The 25,958-nt window shown below is 52.8% G+C and overlaps 3 protein-coding genes across 8 annotated transcripts in view; 2 read left to right on the top strand and 1 right to left on the bottom strand.

Moving 5' to 3' along the window:
* The window catches only part of Ap3d1 (adaptor related protein complex 3 subunit delta 1), a 35,384-nt gene extending 33,195 nt beyond the window's left edge, over positions 1 to 2,189 (top strand). The window contains exons 29-31 of the mRNA XM_021204496.2: positions 301 to 422; positions 626 to 705; positions 1,164 to 2,189. Of these exons, the coding sequence (XP_021060155.1) occupies positions 301 to 422; positions 626 to 705; positions 1,164 to 1,259 (298 nt within the window). The 3' untranslated portion in view covers positions 1,260 to 2,189. The remainder of the gene's footprint in view (positions 1 to 300; positions 423 to 625; positions 706 to 1,163) is intronic.
* A 1,201-nt stretch (positions 2,190 to 3,390) lies between these two features.
* On the bottom strand, positions 3,391 to 6,555 carry Izumo4 (IZUMO family member 4). 3 transcript variants are annotated; one of them, XM_021205720.2, is made up of 10 exons: positions 6,295 to 6,555; positions 6,126 to 6,206; positions 5,973 to 6,044; positions 5,498 to 5,524; positions 5,326 to 5,401; positions 5,172 to 5,219; positions 5,064 to 5,078; positions 4,824 to 4,841; positions 4,586 to 4,600; positions 3,391 to 4,226 (listed from the first exon to the last, which is right to left on the bottom strand). In XM_021205720.2, exons 1-10 carry the CDS (start codon positions 6,536 to 6,538, stop codon positions 4,139 to 4,141), a joined length of 684 nt encoding a protein of 227 aa, XP_021061379.1. In that variant the 5' UTR covers positions 6,539 to 6,555; the 3' UTR covers positions 3,391 to 4,138. The 3 variants fall into 3 exon arrangements, with proteins under 3 accessions (XP_021061379.1, XP_029398510.1, XP_029398509.1); XM_029542650.1 differs by lacking the exon at positions 5,973 to 6,044 and having other exon boundaries at positions 6,295 to 6,504; XM_029542649.1 differs by lacking the exons at positions 5,064 to 5,078; positions 5,172 to 5,219 and having other exon boundaries at positions 6,295 to 6,504.
* Positions 6,556 to 7,213: 658 nt separating this feature from the next.
* Mob3a (MOB kinase activator 3A) lies at positions 7,214 to 20,267 on the top strand. 4 transcript variants are annotated; one of them, XM_029542651.1, is made up of 5 exons: positions 7,214 to 7,255; positions 12,011 to 12,107; positions 15,531 to 16,029; positions 17,230 to 17,432; positions 19,600 to 20,267. In XM_029542651.1, exons 3-5 carry the CDS (start codon positions 15,609 to 15,611, stop codon positions 19,627 to 19,629), a joined length of 654 nt encoding a protein of 217 aa, XP_029398511.1. In that variant the 5' UTR covers positions 7,214 to 7,255; positions 12,011 to 12,107; positions 15,531 to 15,608; the 3' UTR covers positions 19,630 to 20,267. The 4 variants fall into 4 exon arrangements, with proteins under 4 accessions (XP_029398511.1, XP_029398513.1, XP_029398512.1 ...); XM_029542652.1 differs by having other exon boundaries at positions 7,222 to 7,255; positions 12,011 to 12,063; XM_029542653.1 differs by lacking the exon at positions 12,011 to 12,107.
* The last annotated feature ends 5,691 nt before the right edge of the window (positions 20,268 to 25,958 follow it).

Below are 25,958 nucleotides of genomic sequence, written 5' to 3'. Positions count from 1 at the left end.
GGGCAGGAGGGGTAGAGCCTGCTGATGTGGGCTGTGAGGCAGGGGCAACATGGGCGTGCTCAACCAGCATCACAGGTGCCGCCTCCACCTGAGGCCACTTCTCCTGGCAGGTGACACTGCAGATGGTTGCCTCTCTGTCCCGGAGGACTGCCCTGTGTGCCTGTCAGTTTCTGATGCTCACATGTAGGTAGCCCAGGCTGCCTTGGAGTTTGAAGCTACCCTCAATGCCTCAGCATTCCTAATGCCAGGTGACTGCTGACACCCAGGCCCTGCCATCACACTCTCTCTGTCCCCCCACAGCGATGCCTTTGCAAAGTTGCTAGAATCAGGAGACCTGAGCATGAACTCCATCAAAGTCGATGGCATTAGTATGTCTTTCCAGAATCTTCTGGCAAAGATATGCTTCTACCACCATTTTTCCGGTAAGCAATGTTACAGTGATGTGGTGATTTTATACCAGAAATGACAGAAGCTACTCTCCCACCCCTAGTCAGACCCTTCCTGCACCAGGCCTTGGCCTGCAGCCTGAGTGCCTTCACAGCATGGGCCCCAGCCCATGTCCTGGCAGACCTGGCTGGAAAGGGTCCTCCAGGGAGCATGGACCTGACTCCCCTGTCTATCGCAGTTGTGGAGCGAGTAGATTCCTGTGCCTCCATGTACAGCCGCTCTATCCAGGGCCACCATGTCTGCCTGCTGGTGAAGAAGGTGAGCTCATACCAGTACCTGCTGTTCTGCAACCACCCAGGATGTTCTCAACAAGAGGCTGGGTTTCCCCTGCACATGCCTTCCTACCCAGGGCTGCCCTCTAAGGTCCCCATCCCAAGAGTGCAACCCGTCTCCCACAGTTAGACGAGGCCTCACAGTTGTACCAGGCCCTCAGATGCATCTGGTTTGGGGACACAAGGCAAGAGGAAGGAAAGGGTGGGCTCAGAACTGTCTCAGGTCCTGGAGGGCTGTGCACTATACACCTGCCATCTTAGCACTCAGGAGGCAGAGGCAGGATTACTGAATTCCAGGCAAGTTGGAGCTACATAGCTTCAAAAAAATAAAGTGAGGTCTAGGCTCCAGCGAGGGTAGGAGAGGTGACATTTGCAGCGCCCCCCCCCCAAACACACACACAAATGCGCACACATAAGCAGTGCGTGCATGTGCCTATCCCCTAGGGCGAGAGCTCCGTGTCAGTAGACGGGAAGTGCAGCGATGCCACGCTGCTCAGCAGCTTGCTGGAGGAAATGAAGACCACGTTGGCTCAGTGCTGAGTTGCAGAGTTCAGGATGTACAACAGACCACAGAAAGATGTGATGCGTCTTACCTCTCCTGTCGTGTACTGTCTCACACCCAGCATTAATTTAATACCACCGGCCTCCACTGTGTGACCCTGAGGTCCTATGTTGCATCAACTTATTTTATTATCCTTTATTCCGACCTTCACTCCTTTGGCAAGGAAGGCCATCCTGACCCTAGCCAGAAAGGGGCTGCTCCATTTCCCATTCTCAAAGGTGGCTGTGGACTGCAGGGTTACAGCAAACACACTGATGTGGCCCCACTCCTCTGACCCCATGCTGTCTCTGGAGGAACCCTTCCAGATGCTGCTGTCCCCAAATATCCCAACTGGTGGCCCCTGGAGAGGTGATAAGGCCAGCTGTTAATGCTTCTCCCCACAGCCTGTGAGGCCAAATGGACAAAGTATACTTGTGGGTGGCTCCGCAGCTCAGCTGCTGACAGCAGGGATGGCCCTTTGATTTTCTTCTGTTCCACAGAATTGTGGTCTGTCTTGGGGTTCTGTTGTGGGGGTCAGTGGAAGAGTGCAATGTATGACTCTCAGTTTGTCACTACACATGGTGGGCCTGTCCCTGCAGCTGTGGAGGGCTGAGTGCCTTGCAGTGGAGGGTGTGCATCCAGGGAGCAGTGGGCGCTCCCCAGCTTTCCTGGGTAAGGTGAAGAAACCTCTAACTGGGTAGCTGGGCACAAGCTGAGCCTTCCTCAGAGGTGACGGTGGTCTACAGTCATTCTGGCTTCCATTGAGGACAACTGTCACTAGCATGTAGAGTACTCTTACCGACCCCATGTGACCTTCCAGCTCTGTGATGTTCCATGATTGATTTGCTGTCGACATTCCCATGTGAAGAGAGATATATCACGCTGCTGACGATCAGTGTCACAATGACCCATTAAAGAGTCAAAAAACATGTTTGTGTGTTGTGTCCCCCATGGTACCCCAGAGCAGTCCCCAGTGTATCATTTAGGCTCCTGAAGCTCAGGTGGTACAGACCAGAGAATTTCCCCAGCCTCCAACTGTAGGTGCCTTGTGTGTGTGGATTACAAGTTTGATGTGAGTGCAGAGCCAGAAGACAGTTGTCCTATATCATTATCTTCCTCTGGTCTCCACCTGCCATGCTAGAATTCAAAATTGTGGTAACACACCTTTAATCCCAGCACTTGAGGCAAGGGGATCTCTGAGTTGGAGGCCAACCTGGTCTACAGAGCAAGTTCCAGGACTGCCAAGGTGACACAGGCCTATCTTTTTGTGTTTTTTTTTTTGTTTGTTTGTTTTTCAAGACAGGGTTTCTCTGTATAGCCCTGGCTGTCCTGGAACTCAGAAATCAGCCTGCCTCTGCCTCCCAAGTGCTGGGATTAAAGGTGTGCGCCACCACACCTGTTTCAGAGATCTTGAAAGAAAAAAAAAATGTCTGTACCTTGTGCCAGGAGAGGGCTCTGGGTTCCCTGGAAGTTGTGAGCCACCCTGTATTGGAAAACCTGGGGTCCTCTGCAAGAGTCTTAACCACAGAGCCACTTTTCCACTCCACAGCATTCTAACTGCTCCTGTGGCTGTGAAGGGGAGAACAGGAACTTGAGTTGAAAAGGGCCCTTAAGGGTGGTGGTGGCGCACGCCTTTGATCCCAGCACTTGGGAGGCAGAGGCAGGCTGATTTCTGAGTTCAAGGCCAGCCTGGTCTACAAAGTGAGTTCCAGGACAGCCAGGGCTATACAGAGAAACCCTGTCTCAAAAACATCAAAAAGAAAGAAAGAGGCCCTCGCTCTATCTTGGAGGCTCACTTCCACTTCGTTGGAAAACTCCTTTGCAAGTAAACTCTTCAAGTTCTCTCAACTGCAACTGAAGTCCCCAAATACTGTTGTGCCCAAGGCCTCATCCAGTGCCCCATCTGAAGCCATGCAGCACTCTCCCACTGCTCCAAGCATCCTGCCAGCCCTAGCCAGGACCCACAGAGGTAGTTCTCCGCAGGCGACGGTAGCTACAGTGTGCCCGTTGGTGTGGTTGATGACTGGCCACAGTGCAGCTGGAGTTCCCAACACAACACCCAGTGTCCCTATTCATCCTGTTCAGACTGCTCTGTCCAGTCCATTGGAGGAAGGAGGGACTCTAGATGCTGCCATGTGAATTCCTTGTTAAAAACAAAACTAACTTGCAGCCTGTCCCATGAGGGAGAACTATAGGAATGTGCATGGAGATGCTACTGCCTGGGGCCAGGGGACATGGTGACAAGGAAACCAAGTGGAAGACGTCAAAACAAAAAGGAGCCCCTGGTCTCCTGCATCAACTTCTCCCAGCCAGCCTATCTCTGGTCATCTGCTGCTAGGTGCTCTCCGCAGTGTGGTCCACCTGTGTCTGACCTGGATCACACACTATCCTGCCCCTGAGGCCGAGAGAATTCAAGGTCAGTCTACAGACAGGCTCAGTGCAGGAAGACCCAGCTAGCATACCTGTCATCCAGCACTGAGGAAGAGGCAGGACCATCAGGAGTTCAAGTCATCTGCCCCTCCCCCTCTGGATAGAAGCCTGGGACCCCTCCACACCTGCACATCATGTTCAGATGAAATGCATGCCACCAGCTACATTAACAACCCAGCCAGATCTCTTGGCAGTTAAAAGAATTGTTCTTCATGAGAAATGTCAGGGCATTTTAATCAAAATATCTCAGAGGGCCCTGCCCTGGGGGGTTCCCCACTATCTTACACAAGCCCATCTCCCTGCCCTCCCCTGTCCCCACCCAGCCTGGGCTCCATGAGAGTGGGAGGGGTAACCTGAGGCAGACAGCAGCCAGCCTCTCCAGAGGCATAGTCTGCTACAGTGCAGTTGAGTCCTGGCCCCTGCCGAGGCTGGGGGCTGGCAGCCACTGTCAGTGCTGGGTCAGACACTTAGAGGCATTTTCCAAGGTCAGGTTGACCAGATGCTGAGGTTCCAGACACTTTATGTTTGGTGAAAGGCTTTGGGGGATGAGGAGGAGGTGCTCTAAGCCCATTGCCTGCACATGCCCTCCTGCCTCCCTCCCTAAGCTGCCTCCCATCGCCCATTAATACAGTCCAAGCTAGCCCCTAAGATTCTCCTGCCTCAGGCTCCTGGAAGGCTGGGGTTATAGGAATGCATTACTACACCTAGCCCCTGCCTGTTCTTAAATCCTAAAGTGTGCCAGTGGGTTAGGGACCCTCCCCAGCACCCACAGTGGCAGGCCTTGCCAGGACATTGGGGGGGGGGTGTCTGTGGTGAAGAGGCCACTTGACTTTAGAATCCTATGCTTTCCACAGGTCACCTGCTTCTTTGGAGCCTTATTCCCCAGCTCACTCACAAGGCTGGGGTGGTTCTGCACATCCAAGTTGAGGCCGCAGGGAAGAAACACAGCATGGGTTCAGGCAATGCATTGACCACACACAGGCAGGTGACTACAGATGGCCAGTGTGCCCTCAGGCACACAGCCCTGCCCAGCATCCCCTCCCACTCTTACCCACACTCCATCCCTCTCCCCACTCCCCATATCCCCTCTCCTCACCTCACTCCTCCCTCTCCAGTGGAAGGCCTGGTCTTACCTCATCTTTTCATCCTGTCTGAAATAGAATGGGGCTTCAGTTAGACTCTCCAGGTCTGCCACCACACCAACTCAGGGAAGAATAGGTTTCACGAAGCCCCTTCAGCCAGGATGGCTTGCCCCTTCCTCCAGCTGAGCTTGGAGACCCATGAAGGGTGTGGGCAAGGTCCTCCTGAACCTTGGCAAGCTTCAAACCCTCATCATAAGGCACACACAACCTTGGATTCCAGCAGGAGCTTACTTGTGCCAGGTGTTTCTACAATGACAGTAGGTTTGGAGTCAGGGGACCAAGTGACCTCCCTTGGTGTCTCCCTCTCCACATCCTGGTACCCAATAAGCCCCAGCTCACAAGTATTTCAGAAGGCCCTGTACAGCTGACTCCCATTGTGCCGATGACCTGGGGGAGGGGGAACACAAGACTTGGCGGTGGGGCATCCCCAAGACCCTGGTCCCCTTCCCTGCCTAGCACCCCAGGGGCAGTGGGATTGCTGCATGAGCCGTACTTGCAGTAGTAGCCAAAGCAGATGACGTGGGAGTCTGTGCAGTTGCTGCAGGAGATGGTCTCATACTGGAAGATGCCTGCAATATATGAGAGGCAGCCCCAGACTCCCCTGGGCCCTCCCCAGCCTGGGCCACTGCCACTGTGGCCCTTAGCCTGGACCATAGTTCACTTACCACAGTGACGCTGACAGTCAATGCGACCTGGGGAGGGGAGGACATAACAGGATAGTGCCTTCTGACAAGGCCCAGAGCTCAACAGCTCAGCCCCACTTCTGTTTTTGTAGCCCAGGATACCCTAGCACAGAGAAGGTAGCCTGGGCTGCCTTGGGATTGGTGGCAATCTTCTTGCCTCATCCCCTCATTTCTGAGGGCTGGGATTACAGGTTTGTGCTACATGAGTTTCATGGGTGTGGGAAGGGGTCAGTTCCAGTGAAAGATGGGGCTAACCTAAGGGACAGGTGGTTCCATTGTTCCTAGGTGCCACCAGGAGACTAGTTTGACAGAAATAAGGGGATGATGGACATGCTAGCGACCATTTATGCAAAAGGGCCTCCTGCAGAGTCACTTCCTGTGTCCTATTTCCAGTGCCCCCAGCCCTGAAGTGCCAGAGGCCATGAGCATCGTCCCCTCTGTGGAGCCCCCTGCTCACTCTCTATGATGGCGTTCTGGATGAGGCGCACTTGCTCCCGGAAGATGGCCCGCAGCTCATTGGGGAAATACCCTGATGTGAGAGTCACAGCAGAGCGGTCAAGTTCAGGTGCCTAGCGGCTCGCACCGGCCCCACCTCAGTTTCTTTCTTTACCTGGGAAGTACATCTTCCCCTGGTACAGCTGGTCCATCCTCTGGTACACGGCTTCTGCCACTTGATATAGCTTCTTCCGGGCTAAGGGCAGGAGGAAAAGGAAGCAAATGAGTGGCCCTGCCCTGGTCCCTGCTGCTCTTCTGACCCTGGAATGGGTTCCGCCGCTCACTGATCTCGGCGGGAATGGCCAGATGGAGCTCCTTCATCGTGTTCTGGATCCAATCGGAGAGCAGCATCCCCGACACAGGAATGTCACCCACCCACCACGACTTGAGGTTCACGTGGTGACGGTAGAAGGAGAACTTCTCCGCGAAATTGGGGTCGCACTGCAGGCAGCCCCGGGCCAGCGCCGCTGTCATGCCCAGGAACAACAGCAGGGCCATGGCCTGGCCCAGCGCGCCGTGCCCAAACATCAGCGCCGCCAGCGCCGCGCCCTCCAGCGCGCACCAACCAACGGCGCCTCCCGCGCCACGCCCCAACTCGCCGCACCAACACAGCGCGCGCTGTGGACCCTGGCCGTACCAGCTTCGGCCCGGGCCTGATCTTGCTTCCAACTCTGGTCCCGCCTGCAATCCAGCGCCAGCCCCACTGATGGCTCCGCCCCTACCCGGCCCCGCCCCAATTAGACTCCAGACCCAGGCCTGGTCCCGCCCCACGGATGGCCCCTGTCTAGCCTGTCACCACACCCACCCCACCACCTTCCGTACTTCTGTCCCAGGGCTGGCTCTACTCCTGACTCTTCCCAGGAGATTGTAACTGAATCTCTCCAGTTACAATTGGCAATTGGTAATGCCCGTCTGCCCCCAGGCTCCTCCCCAGCCACAGCGCCTCACGCATGCGCTTTGGGCTGGCGCCGGTTCCGGAGCCAGCGAGGGAGGGCTCGTCCCGCCCCTCATCCGCACGACTACAGCCAATTAGCAGCGCCCGACCTGGTCTCCAGGGGCGCGGAGTGCCGCCTGCCTTTCATGCGGGGATCCTCGGAGCTCGGGCGCCACACCTCCATCCGGGCCGCTTCCCTTTAAGGGAAGTAAATCCGGCTGGCGGGCGCGGCCTGGGCGGGGCGTGCGGCGTGTCCCTCTGCGGGCGCGGCCGGAGACTGGGCGAGGCGGAAGACGGCTCCGGACGTCCAGGTGGGTCTTCCGAGGGCCAAGGAGGGCGGCTGGCGGCGGGATTTCATCACTCAGGGTGACAGTGTACAGCGACGGGCCCAGAGTGGGCGCTGGGGACCTGGATCTGTCAAAAGGAGGGGGAAAGGGAGCGTCGTGGATCAAAAGCATGTTTAATATTTGAGGTCCCAGATAGCACAGGCTAGCCTCCAGCTGCTGGATAGGATCCTCCGTCCCATCTCCGCTCATTTGTTTGAAATGATCAGGTTTCTGGTAAAACTTCATTGAAGGTCTGGGCTCTTGCTCTGGAGTGAAGCATTTGTCTTGTGTGTAGAAAGCCCTGAGTTCTATCCCTACTTCTGCCTCTTCAGCACTCCCCTGCCTCCCCTATAAGCCATTGAAAGGTTGGATGGAGAGACTCAAAAACAGATCACAGAAAGTTAACTTTGGCAGCGGTTTCTTTTTTTCTTTTCTTTTCTTTTCTTTTCTTTTCTTTCATCCTTTTCTTTTCTATTTAGCCCGGGCTATCCTGGAACTAAGAGAGCTCACCCTGCCTGTGCCTCCTGAACGCTGAGATTAAAGGCCTGCGCCAATACATTTGCTGTTTCTCCTCCCTCCTCCCTCCACCCCTTCCCTAGGCTCCATAGAATAAAGTGCCTACAGTCAAGTAGAGGATGGCGTAGTGTTAAGGCAGGGCAATTATTATTCCAGAGCCCACGTGTATCCTTGTAACTTTGGTTTCTGATTTGCTACCATTATGCAGAGTTGGGAGTTCAGGGACTAGGGTGGGAGTGGCAGGGGACACCACGGGGACAGTTAGGACTCTCAGGTCAGCCAGTGCTTCCTTCAGCATGGAGGAAGCAGTTACTAGCTCTGTAAGTGATGGGGCTTCTGAGGATGCGAAAGAGACCACGGACTTAACCATTGACAAAGGCGGGAGCAGATAATGCAGCTCTGAGAACTTCCGGAAACCAGGTTTTAACCGCCCCCTGTCCCAGGCTTGTTTTTAGAACTCAGTGAACAGCAGAGGTGACAAGGCTGAGAGTTCCACCCCTGGGGCTTCTTGATGTCTGTCGTTTCTCCATCTTGATCCATTCCAGTGCCATTTAAGTTCAAGGGCAGCCTGGGACACTTAGTGAAATCTCACCTCAAAAAGAGCAAAAGGGGGCTGGTGAGATGGCTCAGCAGGTAANAGCACCTGACTGCTCTTCCAAAGGTGCAGAGTTCAAATCCCAGCAACCACATGGTGGCTCACAACCATCCTTAACAAGATTTGACTCCCTCTTCTGGAGTGTCTGAAAACAGCTACAGTGTACTTACATATAATAATAAATAAATCATTAAAAAAATAAAAAATTAAAAAAAAGAGTTTAAAAAAAAAGAGCAAAAGGGGGCTAGTGCTCTTCCCGGGGTCCTGAGTTCAAATCCCAGCAACCACATGTTGGCTCATGACCGTTTGTAATGGGATCCGATGCCCTCTTCTGGTGTGTCTAAAGACAGCTACAGTGTACTCACATATATAAAATAAAAAAAAAAAAAAAAAAAAAAAAAAAAAAAGAGCAAAAGGGCTGGGGGTGTAACCAGAGTGTAGCCCCGCCTAGAATCCCCCAGTGAGGGGTTCAGGAGCAGAACATTAATTTAGGGTGTGTATGGGCCTGGGTTCCTCCCCAGTATGGGGGGGGGTATGATAAGCACTGCCCCAAAGTGGAATTAATTTCAGTGTTAGGGTGGAGTGAAAGTGATAGAAACATATGTTTGAATTGACTTTTATCTGTCTGGGACCAAAGACAAGGACTGAGCAGAGCACCCCCACCCCCCACCTTTGTGTCACCCTGAGACCAGGACGACACTGCAGGGCACTGTGTGGATGGTATGCCTCTGACCTAGGAGAAATGTAGTTTTTATTGTGTGTGTATGTGTGCCACTTGCCTACAGGAGTCTCTTCTGAGGGTGTCACGTGTGGTTGTGAGCTTCCGTGTGAGTGCAGGGTTCTGAACCCCAGACCTCTGAGAGAGCAGCCAAGTGCTCTAATGCACAGAGCTATAGCTCCAGCTCCTCTTTTTAACTTACGTTGAGAAAGAATCATGTGGTGTATTCACCCCAGCTGGCTTTTCACTCCCTCAGTAGCCCGGGACCGTGTCAAGTTCTCCTGATTCAGCCCCCCAAGAACTAGAACTGCACGAATGGATAGAGCCAGTTATAATGGCTCTGTGAGCTCCAGGCCAGCCTGGTCTACAGTGAGTTCTATGACAGCCAGGGCTACACAGAGAGATCCTGTCTCAAAAAAAAAGAGAGAGAGAGAGAGAAAGAAACCTAAAGTTATTTACTATTGGGTCTTGTCTGTGTGATGCATGTGTAGCACTTGCTCAGGTGTAGATGGCACAGGATGTCTGGGAGCTGGCTCTCCGTCTGTGGCACTGGGAGTCAGGGCTGTGGAGTCAGGGCTGTGGCCTGTTACCTCAGCAGTGCACACTGGGACTCTAGTGGGGTCGGTGCAGTCTTGCGTGGAGTTGTTATTTTTAAAGAGACAGTGTTGTCTTGTTGGGGTCCAGCGTGGCTCAGCCCCCCCCCAACACACACACACACCCTGCACACTACACACATTATACCCAGGCAGGACAAGGTTCACTGTAATTGAAGCAGAGCCTCTTGCTGAATTATTGTGACTGCCATGGACTTATTCTGTGACCCAGGCTTACCTTGAACTCACAATCCTCCTGCCTCAGCTTCCTGAACGCCACCATGGTGGGAGAGTTTTCAGTCTGTAGCAAGGCTGAGTGAGTGTGAGGTGAGCTGGCTCTCGGTCACAGAGCAACCTCTTCATGACCGCGTGCGTCTGCAGCTGTCCTTAGGGCTCACTCTGGGGTCGGACACTGCCTGCCTTGTGGGCTCACTGGAGGAAGGGCCTGGCGACTGCAGTCCTACCCCAGGCCTCCCAGCAGTGAGGCATCTGAGGCGCAGGCATGGAGTGTGACTGCGCCTCTCCTTCCAGGATGCAGTGCTGAGGGTTTTATTTGAGCCTTAAAGAAGTTTGCGTTTATCTCTTTGTTTGTTTATTTTGTGCTGGAGGCAGTTAAAGGAGGGAAGAGCCTAGTTTCTTCCCCACGTGGATTCCTTCCTGTGGTACTGTGTCTCAGACAGTAGGCCGTCACCCATGGAGATGGCTCACTGGCCCCTCCCTCCAGCCCTCCCCCTCCATGCTGAAACCCTGTTATTCATTTCTCAGGAAGCTTGCAAACTCTCACTTCAAAAGCCAGGCGTGGTGGGGCAAGTCTGTCAACCTAGCGCTTGAGGCAGGGGCAGTTCAGATCCTCTGCATGTGACCTCGGTGCTTCTCAGCAGGTGGGGTGGCCCAGCTCACCTTGAACTCCCTGAGGGACCCCCATACTCTGAAAAGTCCCTATGGGTCGTCTCTGCAGCCAGTGCCCCATGGAGACACTGGGACCGGGCCGGGCTGTGGAAATCCCCTCCTCGGTGCTTTCACGGAGGGAAGTTCCCAGCGAGCCCCAAGAGTTGGGAATAGGCCTGGCTTTCTCAGAATTCCCTGCTTCAGATGTCTTAGCCAGAAAAGGCAAAGCCTGTTAGAGCAGGAGGACTCTGTGCAGTTGAGTCCCACAGAGGACACATTTACCTTTTCTGAGGACCATGCTACAGCGGTCCTTCTTTTCCTTTCCCAAGTGGGTCTGTCATAGGGAACCCTTGAATAAGGGCCAGTCAAGCACCACCCTGACCACGCCCCAGCCCCTCACTGGGGGCTTCTTTTTTTTTTTTTTTTAATTTTAGATTTATTTATTTATTATATATAAGTACACTGTAGCTGTCTTCAGACACTCCAGAAGAGGGCATCAGATCTAGTTATGGATGGTTATGAGCCACCATGTGGTTGCTGGAATTTGAACTCTGGACCTTTGGAAGAGCAGTCGGGTGCTCTTACCCACTGAGCCATCTCACCAGCCCTCACTGGGGGATTCTAAGCAGGGCTCCACCCCTGACCACGCCCCAGCCCCTCACTGTGGGCTTCTAGGCGGGGTTCCACCCCTTTCCTTTGGTTATCTGATGATAGTTTTTTCCTTCTTTCTGTATTTAGATCAGAAAGCCAGAATGTACAACTTTGTAAACAATTCCAAATAAACACTAGGGAAGCTATTAAGTCCTCTTCTAGCCTGGGCTACACTTTGAGACTCGGTCTCCAAAACATAAAGAGAACTGACCCTAGTTTCTTCATCTGCAAAATAGATCTGTGCCTACTGCCCTGTAGAAAATGGTCATTGTCACAGAGGAGTCCCTCGAGGGACCCAGGAGGCAGTCCCACCCCAATAAGGGCTCAGGAACAGTGTCAGCGGCAACAAGAAGCACAGCAGGAAGTGTGCAGACACCTCACTTCAATTTTGTTTTGTCTTTGTTGGGTGCTGGGTGTGAGATTCAGGCACTGACCCCAAGCCACTCCCAGTGACCTTTCCATGTGGGGGTGGCCTTGAGGCAGAGCTTTGTTCAGGTTTGGGGCTGCCCTGACACAGAGTGAGCACATGGAACCAGCTCAGGCCTTGTCCCCAAGGCAACGATCAGATGTGGAAACCTCCGGAAGGAAGCGGGTGACCCTGGGCCCTGCACCCTGGCCTGGGAGGGGTCAGAGCCTTACTTCTTAGAGCTCTGTTTTCTTGCTTTGTTTTCAGAAGGGGAGGAAGAAGAACCTATGGGTGCCAGGGTAGGAGAGCAGTCTTAGGTTACCTGTGGTGGCCTTCCAGAAGTTCTAAGTGTCTGCCATGTCTTGTCTGTCAGTGAGACAGCCCAGAGAAGAGGACCGTGCAGTGCTGGCATCCAGTTCTGAGCAGGTTCGGGAGTCAACTAAGAGGACCTGAGAGGAGGCGCCCAGACGGTGACCAGGGGCTTTGAGGGGAGGAGGGTGACAGGCTGCGGCCAGCCTGGGTCTCTGTGCTGGAGAATATTTGTTTCTGACAAAGGACAATTGATTTTAATAGGGACTCCACCCATCCCCATAGTTTGTAGAAAATATTTGCACCGGCAGAAGTGGGGCGTGCCTTTAATCCTAGCACTCAAGAGGCAGAGGCAGGCAGATCCCTGCTATCAAGGCCAGCCTGGGCTACAGAGGGAATTCCAGGTCAGAGAAACACTATCTCAAGAAAGAAAAGAAAATATTTGCTTCTCCAAAAACCCTCTCACTTCCTAAGAGGACATAGGGCTGTGAGGGGGGCTACAGAATGCTTCTGCCACTTCCGTGTCTACAGGTCTTGGTGGGAGTACAGGGAAAATGGAGGAAAAGACCTACAGCAGCCTGGCATGGGGGTGTCCAACCCAGCCAGTGGGAGGCTGAGGCAGGAGGATGGAGGCTCAGAGCCAAATCTGAGGCAGTGTCTCAAATAAGACCTAAGAACCAGACAAGTGAAAGAAACTTCCAGAACCTTGTCGGTCTAGGTCCCTGGAGGCATCACCCCTTTGAGGGGGTGAGACCCAGCTGAGAGGGTTGTTCCTTCCTATAGTCCCTTGAGGCCAGCCCCAGAGCTGCGAGGTTCCAGAGGACTCTTCACACCTGCTCATGGTGGCCCCAGCTCCTGCTTGACACAGCTTGGTGACAGCATTGGAGGGACTCCCCAGAGTTTTCCCCAGGAAAGCCCTGAGACAGATGGACAGCCCGTGGTAGGAGAAGGCCTGCCGCCGCAGCAGCCACTGCTCTCGTCAACTGAGGCTTGTTCAGAGATGGTGGAGTGTGCGCGCCGTGCCTGCAGGATGACTTGCAGATCAGAGCAGGCATAGTGAAGGTCTGTGGGCACTGCTCTGCCCTGACTGCTGTGCTGCCCAGCCCTGGATGACCAGGGGCACCAAGGCTCTGCATGTGGGACCGGGGAGGCAAGATGACCAGGGGTAAGGGCCAACCTGGGCTATTCGAGGCTGTGCCTCAGAAAGATGGGAAAGGAAAAAACTGGTGGCTTGTATTAAGTAATTGCCTCTCAGGGAGGCCCCAGGCTGGTCTGCCTGTCTATGGGTCAGAGGCCTGGGGTTGAAACAGGAAGTCACAGAAGCCAGGCAAGCCCTGGAGGCATGTGTCAGTAGGCTCCGTGAGGCATCTGACACCTCAGCCTGTACAGTGTGTGTTATAGTCCAGCCTCAGCTCCTCCCACAGGCTGTATGTGTGCCAAACTAGCCAACCATCAGTCTTGCACCCTGGCCTTGGGGCAGGGGATTGCTGCCGTGCCACCTCTCCAGGGGACCCCAGGTCATGGTGGGGGATGGTTGGCTGTCCAGAACTGGGCAATACCCAGTGTGCACTGGGTGGGAGCCCAAGAATACTTCCTGCACACCCTGTATGAATCGTGTGGCCCAGTGGCCACTGTGGCCGGAGAGCAGTCTGGGGTCAGGAGAACTATCTGGAAGGCTGTGAGGTAGTGGTCAGGTGTGCGATGGCGGTGGGGTGCGGTGGACATGCTATGGGGAAGTTGGGCCATCTGGTGACCACAGACTCTGTGCCCGTGGGCTCCTGCCTCTGGGTACCCTACCTTGACTAGTGTCCACGGTGACCCCCACAGGCTCTCTGTCAGATAGTTGTCAACCTCGTTTGTTTTTATTGATTTTGACATGGTCTCACTCAGTAGACCAGGCTGGCTTTGAAATTACAGAAATCCACCTGCCTCTGCCCCAGGGTGCTGTGATCACAGGCTGTGCCACATGGGAAGTTCTTGTTTTGTTTTTGTGACAGGGTCTCATGTAGCCAGAGCTGGTCTGGAAATAGGTATATAGCGCTCAATGGCCTCGAATCCCAGCTCTCCCTGGACCTGGACCTGAGCCACACTTGCTTTATAGAAACAGGCTTATTTCCTAGAAACTTCTCCATAGTGGTGTTGCCTCTAAAGTCAGACTTGGAATGTTGGAGCTGACCCAGCATCAGCCCCAGGGAAGCAACCCCTGCTTCTTGTCCCTGTCTCCAGCGTGCGAGTGAGGGAGCAGACCAAGCGCTCGTTCTCTTGAGGTTCTCATGACTGTGTGCCCTGCGGCTCCCTCGCAGGTCTAAGGCACATAGCAGAGTGTTAAGTTCCGGCTAAGTTGTTCAGTCACCACCTCTAGTTCTAGAACATCCTGTCACCCTATGAACTACGATGTCCTTCCCCAGCCCTCACATCTCAACATTTCCTGTCACAAATTTCCATAGTTTTGTCTGCTCGCACCATACTTAGCTATGTCAGATTCTTCTTCCTCTTGTGCAAGTCTCAGTTATAGCCAGCATGTGGGTACCAGGCTATGTCTCTCTCTTGTCCATCTGTGGACCCCGGGCTAAAGCTGGGCTCTGTAGTCAGGGCCATCATAGCTCTGGGTGGAGGTGTGACTTCAGTTCTGTCCACTCTCCTTGAGGGGCCCTGCAGGCACAACATGGTGGCCACAACTATATAAGAAAAAAAGCGGAAGTACTGAGGATTGATGGGAGTGTTGTGAGGGTTAAACACGGGTGGCAGCTCAGCTCACAATGTGGAGGCAAGAGGGTGGGGGAGCTCCAGGTCATCCCTGCTGCATAGTGACTTGATGGCCAGCCCTATCTGTATAAAAGACACACAAGTTATCATTGTGAGTGAGGTGAGGCTGCCTCTGTGGGAGGGGCTGGCCCACACCACATGCCACTCCCCATCCCAGCTTCCCCTTCTATCTGAGCTGTCTTCCCTGGCAACTTGTTTAATCTCAGGGCTAAACAAGGTCCAACTTGCCTTTCCCGGATGGCCTTGCCCATCTCAGGGAGCTTGGTGCAGTGAGGCCTCCCTGGCACACTGACCTGGCTGAAGTCTAGGTTCTGTCCCCAGCTTGGAAGAAAAGACTTGATCATTGAATGGAGGGCTGCTCAGCTAATCCCAGTGACCTCAGTGACCTCATGTCGGCTCTTCCTCCAGTCTGTACCCAACCTCTGAACCTCTGCTCACACGGGTCATGCCCGAGGGGCTGGGGACCTGAGCATTGATTGCTGCAGACAACACCGCCTGTTTTTGTCACCTCCATGTGCTTCCTGCCAGACGTCTGCCTGCATGATGTTTGTTTCTAGAACAGCTCAGAAAAGTCCCTATGCTGACACAGGTCCCACATCCTTACCCTGCAGCCCAGGCTCATCTACAACTTGGGGCAATCCTCCTGCCTCAGCTTCCTGGGTACTGGGATTATAAGTGTGTGTTATGACTAGCCTCCCAGTTGTTCCTGTGTGGCCCAGACTGGTGTAAGATTGTGATCCTCCTGCCTCGGCATACTGATTGCTGAGATGATAGTCTGTGCATGAGCCCAATACTAATGCTGTCCTTTCTGGTTTCAGGCCTCTGGGGACCTGCAGCACAGGCCACCATCTTGCCACACTCTCTGCTTCCTGTTCTGAGAATCAGGTGCCACTAAGATGTCAAACCCATTCCTTAAACAAGTGTTCAACAAGGACAAGACATTCAGGCCCAAACGCAAGTTCGAGCCTGGCACACAACGCTTCGAACTACACAAGCGTGCGCAGGCGTCTCTCAACGCGGGCCTGGACCTGCGGCTGGCTGTGCAGCTGCCACCGGGCGAGGATCTCAACGACTGGGTGGCCGTGCACGTGGTGGACTTCTTCAATCGAGTCAACCTCATCTATGGCACCATCAGCGATGGCTGCACCGAACAGTCGTGCCCAGTCATGTCCGGGGGCCCCAAGTACGAGTACCGCTGGCAGGACGAGCAACGCTTCCGGAAGCCCACAGCGCTGTCAGCACCCCGCTACATGGACCTGCTTATGGACTGGATAGAGGTGCAGATCAACAACGAGGACATCTTCCCCACTAATGTTGGTGAGTCAGGCCTATACCCTTGCCGACTCACACCGGGACCCCTTGTCTGCTGAGCACACACTGAGCAGAAGGGGCCAAATGGGCTCTGCCTGGCTTCTTGGTGTGTGTGTGTGTGTGAGTGTGTGTGTGTGTGTGTGTGTGCGTGCGTGTGATGTGTGGGGTGTGTGTGGGGATGTGTGCGTGTGATGTGTGGGGTGTGTGTGGGGGTGTGTGCGTGTGATGTGTGGGGTATGCATGCGATGTGTGAGTGTGTGTGTGTGTATATGTGTGTGTGTATGTATGAGTGTGTGTGTATACCTGTTATTTTATGTGTATGTGTAGCACACATCATGCTAGGCTCTGTCCTTAGAGCTAGCAGCACAGTGTCCCCAGCCTCCTGCCTGACACCCTCCTACCTCCCTCCCAACACCCTGTGGTGACACTGACCCCTGGATAATCTCAGATGACCCCATTTGAAGGTCTCACCTTGAGTCCACCTATAGACTCCCTTCTCCACTGGAGAAGACATGCTTTGGACTTTGGGGCCCAGAGTACAGCAATCTATCTAGTTCAGTGGTTCTCAGCCTTCCTAAGGCAGTTAAGTACTAACTAATACAGGTAGTTCCTCATGTTGTGCTGGATTCAACCATAGAGTTCTTTGTGGCTACTTCATAGCTGTTATTTTCTGCTGTTATGAATCATGATATATGTGTGATATTTGATATGTGGTCTCCAAAAGGTCGAGAGCCACAGGTTAAGAACCACTGGCCTGCCCACCTCCTTTCTCTCGCTCTGGCCCTGGGGACATCCAGTGACACTGGCTGCATTGGCTGTGGAACACATATAAAGTCACAGTTTCGCTTGTTGGTGTCCTCGGGACTATATAGAACCCCAGGAGTGGGCAGTAACAGGGTGGCAGCTGCCAGGCCTAGGAGACGTCCCCAGGGCTTTGGAAAAGGCAGAGCAGGGAGCTCAGAATGGGTTGGGGCCCTCATCACAGGGAGGAAGGCGCCATAGGCAAACACCAGCCACGCTCCATGGAAACTGATCTTTGGATTGGCAGGAAACTGGTTCTTAGACACAGGCCGTGTGACCTCGAGCCTGTGCCTTGAGCTCTCTGAGCCTCATCTGTTCTCACCTCTGTGGCTCAGGTGGAGCACATCTCAGGCTAGGCTGCCAGGCCCTGACGGGTCTCCTTCTGGTCCCCCTGCCCACCTCCAGGCACACCATTCCCCAAGACCTTCCTGCAGGCAGTGCGCAAGATCCTGTCAAGGCTGTTCCGCGTGTTCGTGCATGTGTACATCCACCATTTCGACCGCATCGCCCAGATGGGCTCCGAGGCGCATGTCAACACCTGCTACAAGCACTTCTATTACTTTGTCACCGAGTTCAGCCTCATCGACCCCAAAGAGCTGGAGCCCCTGGTGAGCAGGGGCGGGCACATGGCCTACTGGGTGGGGTCCAGGCCACCACTACTCTGCTGCACTGTGTTCTGGGCCAGCAGCCAGAGGGAGTCCTTAGCACTGGGTCACACAGGTGAGGAGGCAGTATGATGGCGCTAGTTGAGAAGGCGCAGGGCCTGGTTACCCCTAGGACCTCTGTTCCCCATGCTAGTAAGGCTCATATACTAATGGTGGGCATAGCCTGTCCCGCATGCCTGCCCCCCCAGAACACAGAAGTCCTAGATGCTCTGGTTCACCACAGCAGAGAGGGTGCCGTGTTAGCCATCCCATCCCATGTGGCTCACAGTGGGTAGCACAGGCCATGGTGGGGGCACTGGCCAGACAGCAGTGCCCGGGACAGGCAGCCTGTGCTCCACCTCCTGGAGAACAAAGGGTGACTTATTGATTGATTGATTGATTTTTTTTCTGATTTTATCCTTTTCCATTCTATAACCTAGACTGGCCTATGATTCACCACATAGTCCACACTAGCAGGGAACCTGAGGTGATCCTCCTGCCTCAGCCTCCCAAGCGCCTGGATCATAGGTCTGTGATCATGCCTGGTCACAGTCTGCTTTAAAATGTTTTGTCTTTCCTTTTTTTTTTTTTTTTTTTTTTTTTTTTCTCTTTTCTTTCTTTTTTAAAGACTTATTTGTAGTGTGTAATTATTAATTATTATTCCCACTCATCCATCCCCTGCGGCTTGTCTGCTACAAACTTGCTCTAAACCCTGACCCCCTATCTAAATTATCAGTCAGATTTATAACAGTAAATTCTTAATCCCAAAAATGCCCACACAAAGAACTCAAAACTCACTTAATATTGATGCAAGCTGCCTACCTCGATTGGACAAATTGCCCTACATTAATTACTCTGTTGCTCTTTTGTGGTATCCATACCTACCTGTGGCTATTTCAAGCCACATGGATCCAGTTAGTCTTCCTCTCCTATAGGTTCGTCATCTCATCTCCTTCCTCTCTGACTCTATACCCATCTCTAAAACTCCCAGCCCACCTTCTTTTCCCGCTGCCCGATCACCGGCCCCAGCCTTATCTTTCACCTGCCCTCACCTGCCGCCCTGGCTGTCCTGGAGCCCTGGGACCCACCTGCCTCCGCCTTCCCGGGTTAGGATTATTGGTCCCGGCTTGACTTCTTTACCTTTTTGGTTTTTTGTTGGTTTTTTTTTTAAGATTTATTTATTTCTATGTACTTGAGTACGCTGACACTGTAGCTATCTTCAACATACCAGAAGAGGGCATCAGATCTCATTACAGATGGTTGTGAGCCACCATGTGGTTGCTGGGAATTGAACTCAGGACCTCTAGAAGAGCAGTCAGTGCTCTTAACTGCTGAGTCATCTCTCCAGCCCCTACTTTTGTTTTCTATGTAAGATGTTCCCTGCATGTCCATCTGTGCACGTGTATACAGTGCCATTGCGGCCAGAAGGGGGAGTGAGATCCCCAGAAACTGGAGCTTCAGACTCTTGTCAGCCTCTGTGCTGGGTTTTGGCAGTGGAACCCTGTCCTGTTTCAGAACAGCCGTGCACAGAGGCTGAGCTGACTCTCCAGCCTCATGCTTCTTCTTTCTAATTTTTAATTGTATTACATTTTTGTTTTTCTGTGTTGTGTATTTCTGTGTGTGAACATGGCTGATGTGGCTTGCACCTGAAGGTCACAGGACAACTTGCAAGAGTCAGTTCTCTCTTTCCATTCTATGGAACCGGGAGCTCAAACCCAGGTAGTCAGGTTTGGCTGCAAGCATCTTTATTCCCTGAGCCATCTACTCGGTCCCACAGCCTGCTTTTGTGGTTGTTTTAAGACAGAATCTCATAAAGCCAAGGCTGGCCTTGAACTCGGGATCCTCCTGCCCCTACGTCCCGAGCAATAACGTGATAGATGTGACCACGGCTCCTGGCTTGTCCACTTCCCACTGCTGACCTTTCTATCAAGTAGTGCTGCTCCATAGCTCAGGTCCAGGCATCAGGTGGACTTACTCACAGCACATCACCCCAGATCAGTGACACAGGCTCTGACCAGCACAGGGAGCTGCCCCGCCCACCCATGCCCACTGCTGAGCGTCTGACATCTTGGGTTGTTTGAGGTCTCTGCCACCTGCTTCCTGTTTTCTGATACCTGCCTGGTCTCTACAGAAGGAGATGACATCACGGATGTGTCACTGAGGGCCCCTCCCATCCGCTGAGACTTGGGGAGGCAGCTGTGTGCAGCCCGTGTCTCAGGAGCATGGCACGCTCGATCACGCCGCTGTCTGAGGAGCAGCAAGACCACAGCTTCCGCCCCCTCTCGTGGTGACTGCGGGCCCTGGCTCTAGCCTGTGCCCTTGCAGGCATCCAGGGGCTGAACCTGAATTCTGGACACTGTGATTTCGCCACTGGGGTTACACTGTGCTTGCCACGGCCTCCGTCAGGAGGCAGGATCTGGAGCCACTGCCAACCACCCCTTGTCCCTTCTCCATGACTCTGCCTTGACAGCTTTGTCCCTTACTTGCCAACCTGGAAGGGAAGGTGCCACCAGGTCTCTTCTGTTTACAGCCACATTGTGTGTGGGTGACCACATAGGCAGCCAGCATACCTCCAAAGATGTACTGATGTGCCATGCCACGCCCCCCCCCCAAGCACCCCAGGGCAGGACTCCCAGTATTGGGTATTCTGGGAGTCTCTGTAGGTCAGGAAGGGTGCACTGCATGCCTGTGTCCCAGGACTCTGCAGGCAGCTGCAAGGGGGATTGCTATAAACTTGAGGCCACCCTGACCTCCACAGTAAGGGTCAGGCCAGCCAGGGTCTCATAACAAGATTGTCTTTTTGTTTTTGTTTTTGGTTTGTTTTTTGAGACGGGGTTTCTCTGTATAGCCCTGGCTGTCCTGGAACTCACTCTGTAGACCAGGCTAGCCTCGAACTCAGAAATCCGCCTGCCTCTGCCTCCTTGTTTTGTTTTTCAAGACAGGGTTTCTCTGTGTAGCCCTGGCTGTCCTGGAACTCACTCTGTAGAGCAGGCTGGCCTCAAACTCAAGAAATCTGCCTGCCTCTGCCTCCTGAGTGCTGGGATTAAAGGCGTGTGCCACCACGTCCGGCTCTGGCTTTTTCAAGATTGTCTTTTTTAAAAAATGTAAAGGAGCCAGGCAGGGTGACACAGGCCTTTAATCCTAGTCGGGAGGCAGAGGCAGGCTGATCTGTCAGTTTGAGGCCAGCCTGGTCTACAGAGCAAGTCCAGGGCAGCCAGGGCTACACAGAGAGACCCTGTCTTAAAGAAACAAAACCGGTAAGGGTCTGCACAGTGGGGAGGTGTTTGCCACATGAGCGCGAGTGCACACGTGTGACCCCCACATCAATGGAGGAGCCTGGGAGAGCCAGACAGGGTGCACAGGGGACAGGGAGCATCAGGCGGCCATGGTTAACCCCAGTGGCAGCCACACAAATGCCCACACAGACCGGCTCTGTTGTGAGGACAGCTGGTTCCATTTCCTTTCTTTTTTTACATTGTTGGTTTGGTTTTGAAACTGGCCTGGAACTCCCAGAAATCCTCCTGCCTCTGCATCCCAAGTGCTTTGTTAAAGATGTAAGACACCAAGCCCAGTCCATTCAGAAATATTTTTGGTTTTGTTTGTCTTTGTTTTTGTTTTGAAACAGGCTCTTACTGTGTAGCCCTGGCTGTCCTGCAACTTATTCTGTAGACCAGGCTGGCCTCGAACTCACAGATCCACCTGCCTCTGCCTCCCAAGCTTCAGCCAGCAAATCTGGAGATTTTGAGATTGCTGTTAACCGGTTTCTAGTTGCCACACTCCTGGGAACAGAGTCCGGTCCAACCTGGGATCCAGTAATGAATTAACTTGTGGCTCCCACCCTGGGATCTGCAGTTCCTGGAAGGTGGTGACAGGAACCTCTCTTTCTTCAGTGGCAGCCTAGTGTGTAGCAAAACTTCGTGTGTTGTGTGGCCCCTGTGGGCCACAGGACCAAACTCCAGCAAGCCCCTGTCTGCCATGCCATGGAGGGTGTAGCAGAATGTGACTGTCCCCAGCCCCAGCTTTTGAGCCTCATGGCCTGAGGCCCCTGCACTGTGAAGACCCTGAGGAATTCTGGTTACTAACTAAATGTGTACAGTTAACAAAGCATGGATGCCTGAGCCCAGGGCTGAGAGACACCCCGCGTCCTTCCCAGTCACTGCGCCCAACACCCAGCTCTGGAAGAGTCGGGGACCAGCCCTCAAGGCTTGACTGAATGTATCCCTCACCTGTAAGACTTGGCCAAGTCCAAATCCCAGCAGCCCAGGGTGGGGTCCACCTGCCTCACTCACTCCCACCTCCGTGCCAACCTAAGAATAAAGTGGTCCTCTCCATACTGCGGGCTGCTCCTTGTTGTTTCTGCCCAACTCCCTCCCTGAACGATGGCCTGGTGACAAACTTTGATAACAGCCTGTTCGACCACGAAGGGCCCAGGTACTACAAGATAACTTGAAATGACATAGAGAGCAGACTCGATGTATAGCTGACAACTTTCCTTTTGAGATGGGGTTTTCCTGTTGTTGCATGAATGTGCATTATGTATGTTGTGTTGCCACTGTGCAGGTGAAGGTCAGAGGACACCTCTCTGCCTTTTACTCCTGACCACGCCCCCCAGGCCCCTCACTGGGAGATTATAGGCGGGGCTCCACTTCTGAGCTATGCTCCCAACCCCTCACAGGGGGGATTTTAGGTTGGGCGTTCACACCAGTCCTTCAGCCCCTCTGTTTTAAGTGAAAAGCATACAGTTTTGACAGCCGTCTGAATCTCCATGTTTGTTTTATGGTTGTAGATCCCAATGTTAGAGCAACTTTGTTTAGAGAAATCTGGTAGCCTTTCCAGGTGGTTTGAAACAAACCTCACTGACTTCCAGTTCATGCCAATCCGATCCTCCTGCTTCTGCCTCCCAAATTGTAAAGTGACAAGTTTGCCTTGTGTACCCTGCCGGAGCAGCTGTTGAAGGCACCTCTGCAGCTTGTCTCCTCTTACCTGTGTGGGCTGAGGCAGCTCAGAGGTGTCCCTTGCAATGCCACTTCTCATTCATAGAGGGCGATGTGGGCAAAGGAAGCAAAGTGCCACTGAGTGCTGGCGAAGCCACTGGGCTGGTCCCCAGCTTCCTCCCTGCCTGGCTTCTCTGGCCTTGAGATGAGTAGCTAGAGCCAGAGGGCAGAGCACTTCTTTTAGTGTCAGACAGGTTAAGGAGAAATGTACAAGAGACATGAGTGTCCCAGGTTTGGGATGGAGATGGCCTGTGCCCATCACATGGTCGGATGATCTACTTCAACGAAGTAATACTATTGAAAGGCACTGTCTTTCCCCAATCCGAGGTTTTGTAGGACTACATCAGAAGATCAGCCTATGTTCAATCAATGAGGTTACAGTGACCCGTGCCAGAAGGCACAGGCGCCACTGTGGGCAAGGGGATATGAGCACCCTATCCCCTTACCTCCCCAGTGGATATGGTACCCTGAGTCTGGATTTGCCTCTTCTGGCCATTTCCTGTCCACTGTGTGGCCTTTTCTGTCTGGTCTTGTCACTGAGCAGCCTGAATTCAGTGTCCCTCAATGTCTTTTCTGGAATGACACCCAGGCTTGTGGCAAGGGCACCTGGCCTGGCCTTGACTGGCAGGATCTGGCCTTGGCACACACTGTGTGTCTAGTGTGGGAGCTTTAGGTGGCCCTTCTAATGGCCCAAAGGCTACCCGGGGTGCATGGCCCATGTTACTAGATGTTTCTGTGACCACTGCTTTGTTCACACTGGGATACTTACAGGGACACTGTCCTCAACATGTCTCCAGAGAAGGTAAGGCCACTGGAACACCAACGCACAGCCTTCTCCAGCATCCAGTTACCTGAGGACACAGAATCAAGCAGACCCTGTCACCTCCATGTCCCCTCTGCCCAGCCCCTACACAGTGTCCTTTGGGTTGCTGGGAACCTGGCTATGTGGTCAGGCACCGATGCCTGCTGTGGTCTTGGTCTCAGTATGTGACAGGTCTGTGGCCCAGTCACAACTCAGGCATCTGACCCAGGTCATCAGAGAGATCCGCTGTGCTCAGCCCTCTGCATCTCCTGGCCCATAGCCCATGTCTGAGGCTAGCCACACCACAGTTATCCTGGATGAGGCTAAGGACTGTGAATGGTGTTGGTTTGTCCTGTTGCCTAGACACAGCAAGATGCCAGCCAGTATCAAGGACTTGGGCCCCTGGGGCATCTAACAAGACAGATCAGTGCCACCCACCATCCTGTGTCACTCACTGCTCACTCTTGGGATGACCAGATGAAGGATGGAAGAAGTGTGCAGCTGTCTCCACCATCTGACTCCAGCTCTGCCCATCTGACGCTGATCCCACCCTTCCCTGACACCCACCCACTTCTGTCTTGAGGGCTCTGCCGACTCCAGGGACCTCCCGTGAGCCATGTGTCCTGTGTCCAGCTCATGTTCCCTCTCGATTGTGTTCAAGACAGGGTTTCTCTGTATAGCCCTGGCTGTCCTGGAACTCACTCTGTAGACCAGGCTGGCCTCGAACTCAGAAATCCACCTGCCTCTGCCTCCTGAGTGCTGGGATTAAAGGCATGCGCCACCACTGCCCAGGGAAAACAAAATTTTAAAAAAATGTTTTATTTTTAAATTTTATGCAAGCAGAGGCAGCAGTGAGCCCTTAAAGCCAGACCTGTGGGTGGCTTTGATTCTCCAGTGCAAGGACTGGGAACCAAATTCAGGCCCTGTGAAACCAGTATGCAGTTTCTTCTCATTAACATTTAAAAATATTATATATGATTTATATGCCTGCATGTGTGTCTGTATAACATGTGTGTGTCCCATGTGCACCGAAGGCAGGAGAGGCCATCGAATCCGCTGGAGCTGACAGTACAGGAGGCTGTGAGCTGCCCTGAGCTTCTGGTGTTGTGGGGGATCCACCAGAGAAGAGTTTTTATGGGCCAGGGACTACTCTATAGTCTCTCTGTGTGTAGAGCCCAGTATAGCCTGGAGCCTTTCTCAGGGTGAGTTTGTAAGCACAAAACCACATCCTGAGGTGATATACCTCAGTTAGCAAGAACAGTTAGCCAGACACGGAACTACGGGAGCTAAAAAACAAGTTAGTACTTTAGAGGTTTCCCCTAACTATAGACCTTGACGGGTTGGGCCTGTGCTTTAGTTTTGACCTGAGCAGTAAGTACTTCCATCATGGAGTCAGTTGTGCTAAGGTCTGAGGCCTGTTACACTGGGAGTTACACCCAGGTCCTCTGCAAGAACATCCAGTGCTTTTAATCATGAGCCATTTCTCTAAGTTAAAATTACAAAATAATAGATTTCAGGAATGAAGTCTGGAGCTCTGGAGCTGGCTCAATAGTTAGGATCACTGGCTGCTCTCTCACATGGTGGCTCACAACTGCCTGTAAATCTGGTTCTAGGGCACCAACACTCTCAAAAGGCCTCCACTCACCAGACACTCAAGTGGTGCACAAACATACATGCAGCAAAACTCTAATACAAATGTTTTTTGATTTCGTTCTTTTTGTTGTTGTTTTTAGTTTTGTTTGTTTGTTTTTTTGTTTTTGTTTTTGTTTTTGTTTTTTTTTTGAAACGGGATCTTATTCTGTAGACCAGGCTGGCCTCAAACTCAGAGACCCACATGCCTTTGCCTCCTGAGTACTGGGACTAAAGGCTTAAAACAATTTTTTTAAGATTATTTTTTTAGATTTATTTATTTATTTATATGAGTACAATGTAGCTGTCTTCAGACACACCAGAAGAGGGCATCAGATCCCATTACAGATGGTTTTGAGTCACCATGATAGTTGCTGGGATTTGAACTCAGGACCTCTGGAAGAGCAGTCAGTGCTCTTGACCGCTGAGCCTTTGTTTGTTTGTGTGTGGGGGGGGTGTGTGTGCAGTGGTTAAGAGCACTAGCTAGCTGCTCCTGCAAAGGTCCGGGATTTGGTTCCCAGCACCTACACTGAGCAGTTCACACCGTCCTCTGACTCCAGCTCCTGGGGACCTAACATCCTCTTCTAACTTACACCGTTTCTGGGCACCTGCACTCATGTGGTCAGACACACGTGCTTACAAATAAAGATAAAAAATTTAAAATTAACTAATAGATGGGTATGTTGGTGCACCCCTTTAATCTCAGCACTCAGGAGGCTGAGGCAAGTGGATCTTTGTAAGTTCAAGTCCAGCCTGGTCTAGAGGGTGAGTTCCAAGACAGGAAGGGTGAAATACACACACACACACACACACACACACACACACACACACACACACAGCCTTTCTTTAAAAAACCAAAACAATAAAAATAAATACAAAACTTACTTTGGGGAAATGAAGTTGAGGTTCAATCCTGGCATGGCTAAATCTCCTGCTTTAATCTTCTGCACCCATAGCCGGGCATGGTGGCGCACGACTTTTATCCCAGCACTCAGGAGGCAGAGGCAGGTGGATTTCTGAGTTCGAGGCCAACCTGGTCTACAAAGTGAGTTCCAGGACAGCCAG

The sequence above is a fragment of the Mus pahari genome, chromosome 9, assembly GCF_900095145.1.
Source record: "Mus pahari chromosome 9, PAHARI_EIJ_v1.1, whole genome shotgun sequence".
In the NCBI taxonomy this organism is placed as follows: domain Eukaryota; kingdom Metazoa; phylum Chordata; class Mammalia; order Rodentia; family Muridae; genus Mus; species Mus pahari.
The sequence above is the reverse complement of the archived record's forward strand: the minus strand, read 5'-3'. Positions and strand labels throughout refer to the sequence as shown.

Coding starts and splice junctions, on each gene's coding strand:
- Izumo4 (XM_021205720.2), bottom strand. CDS start 6,538: ATGTTTGGGCACGGCGCGCTGGGCCAGGCCATGGCCCTGCTGTTGTTC. Junction 6,045..6,125: donor GGGGAAGATGTACTTCCCAG/GTAAAGAAAGAA, acceptor CTCTCACATCAG/GGTATTTCCCCAATGAGCTG. Junction 5,220..5,325: donor TGCTTTGGCTACTACTGCAA/GTACGGCTCATG, acceptor CCCCTCCCCCAG/GTCATCGGCACAATGGGAGT.
- Mob3a (XM_029542653.1), top strand. CDS start 15,609: ATGTCAAACCCATTCCTTAAACAAGTGTTCAACAAGGACAAGACATTC. Junction 16,030..17,229: donor CATCTTCCCCACTAATGTTG/GTGAGTCAGGCC, acceptor GCCCACCTCCAG/GCACACCATTCCCCAAGACC. Junction 17,433..19,599: donor CCAAAGAGCTGGAGCCCCTG/GTGAGCAGGGGC, acceptor TGGTCTCTACAG/AAGGAGATGACATCACGGAT.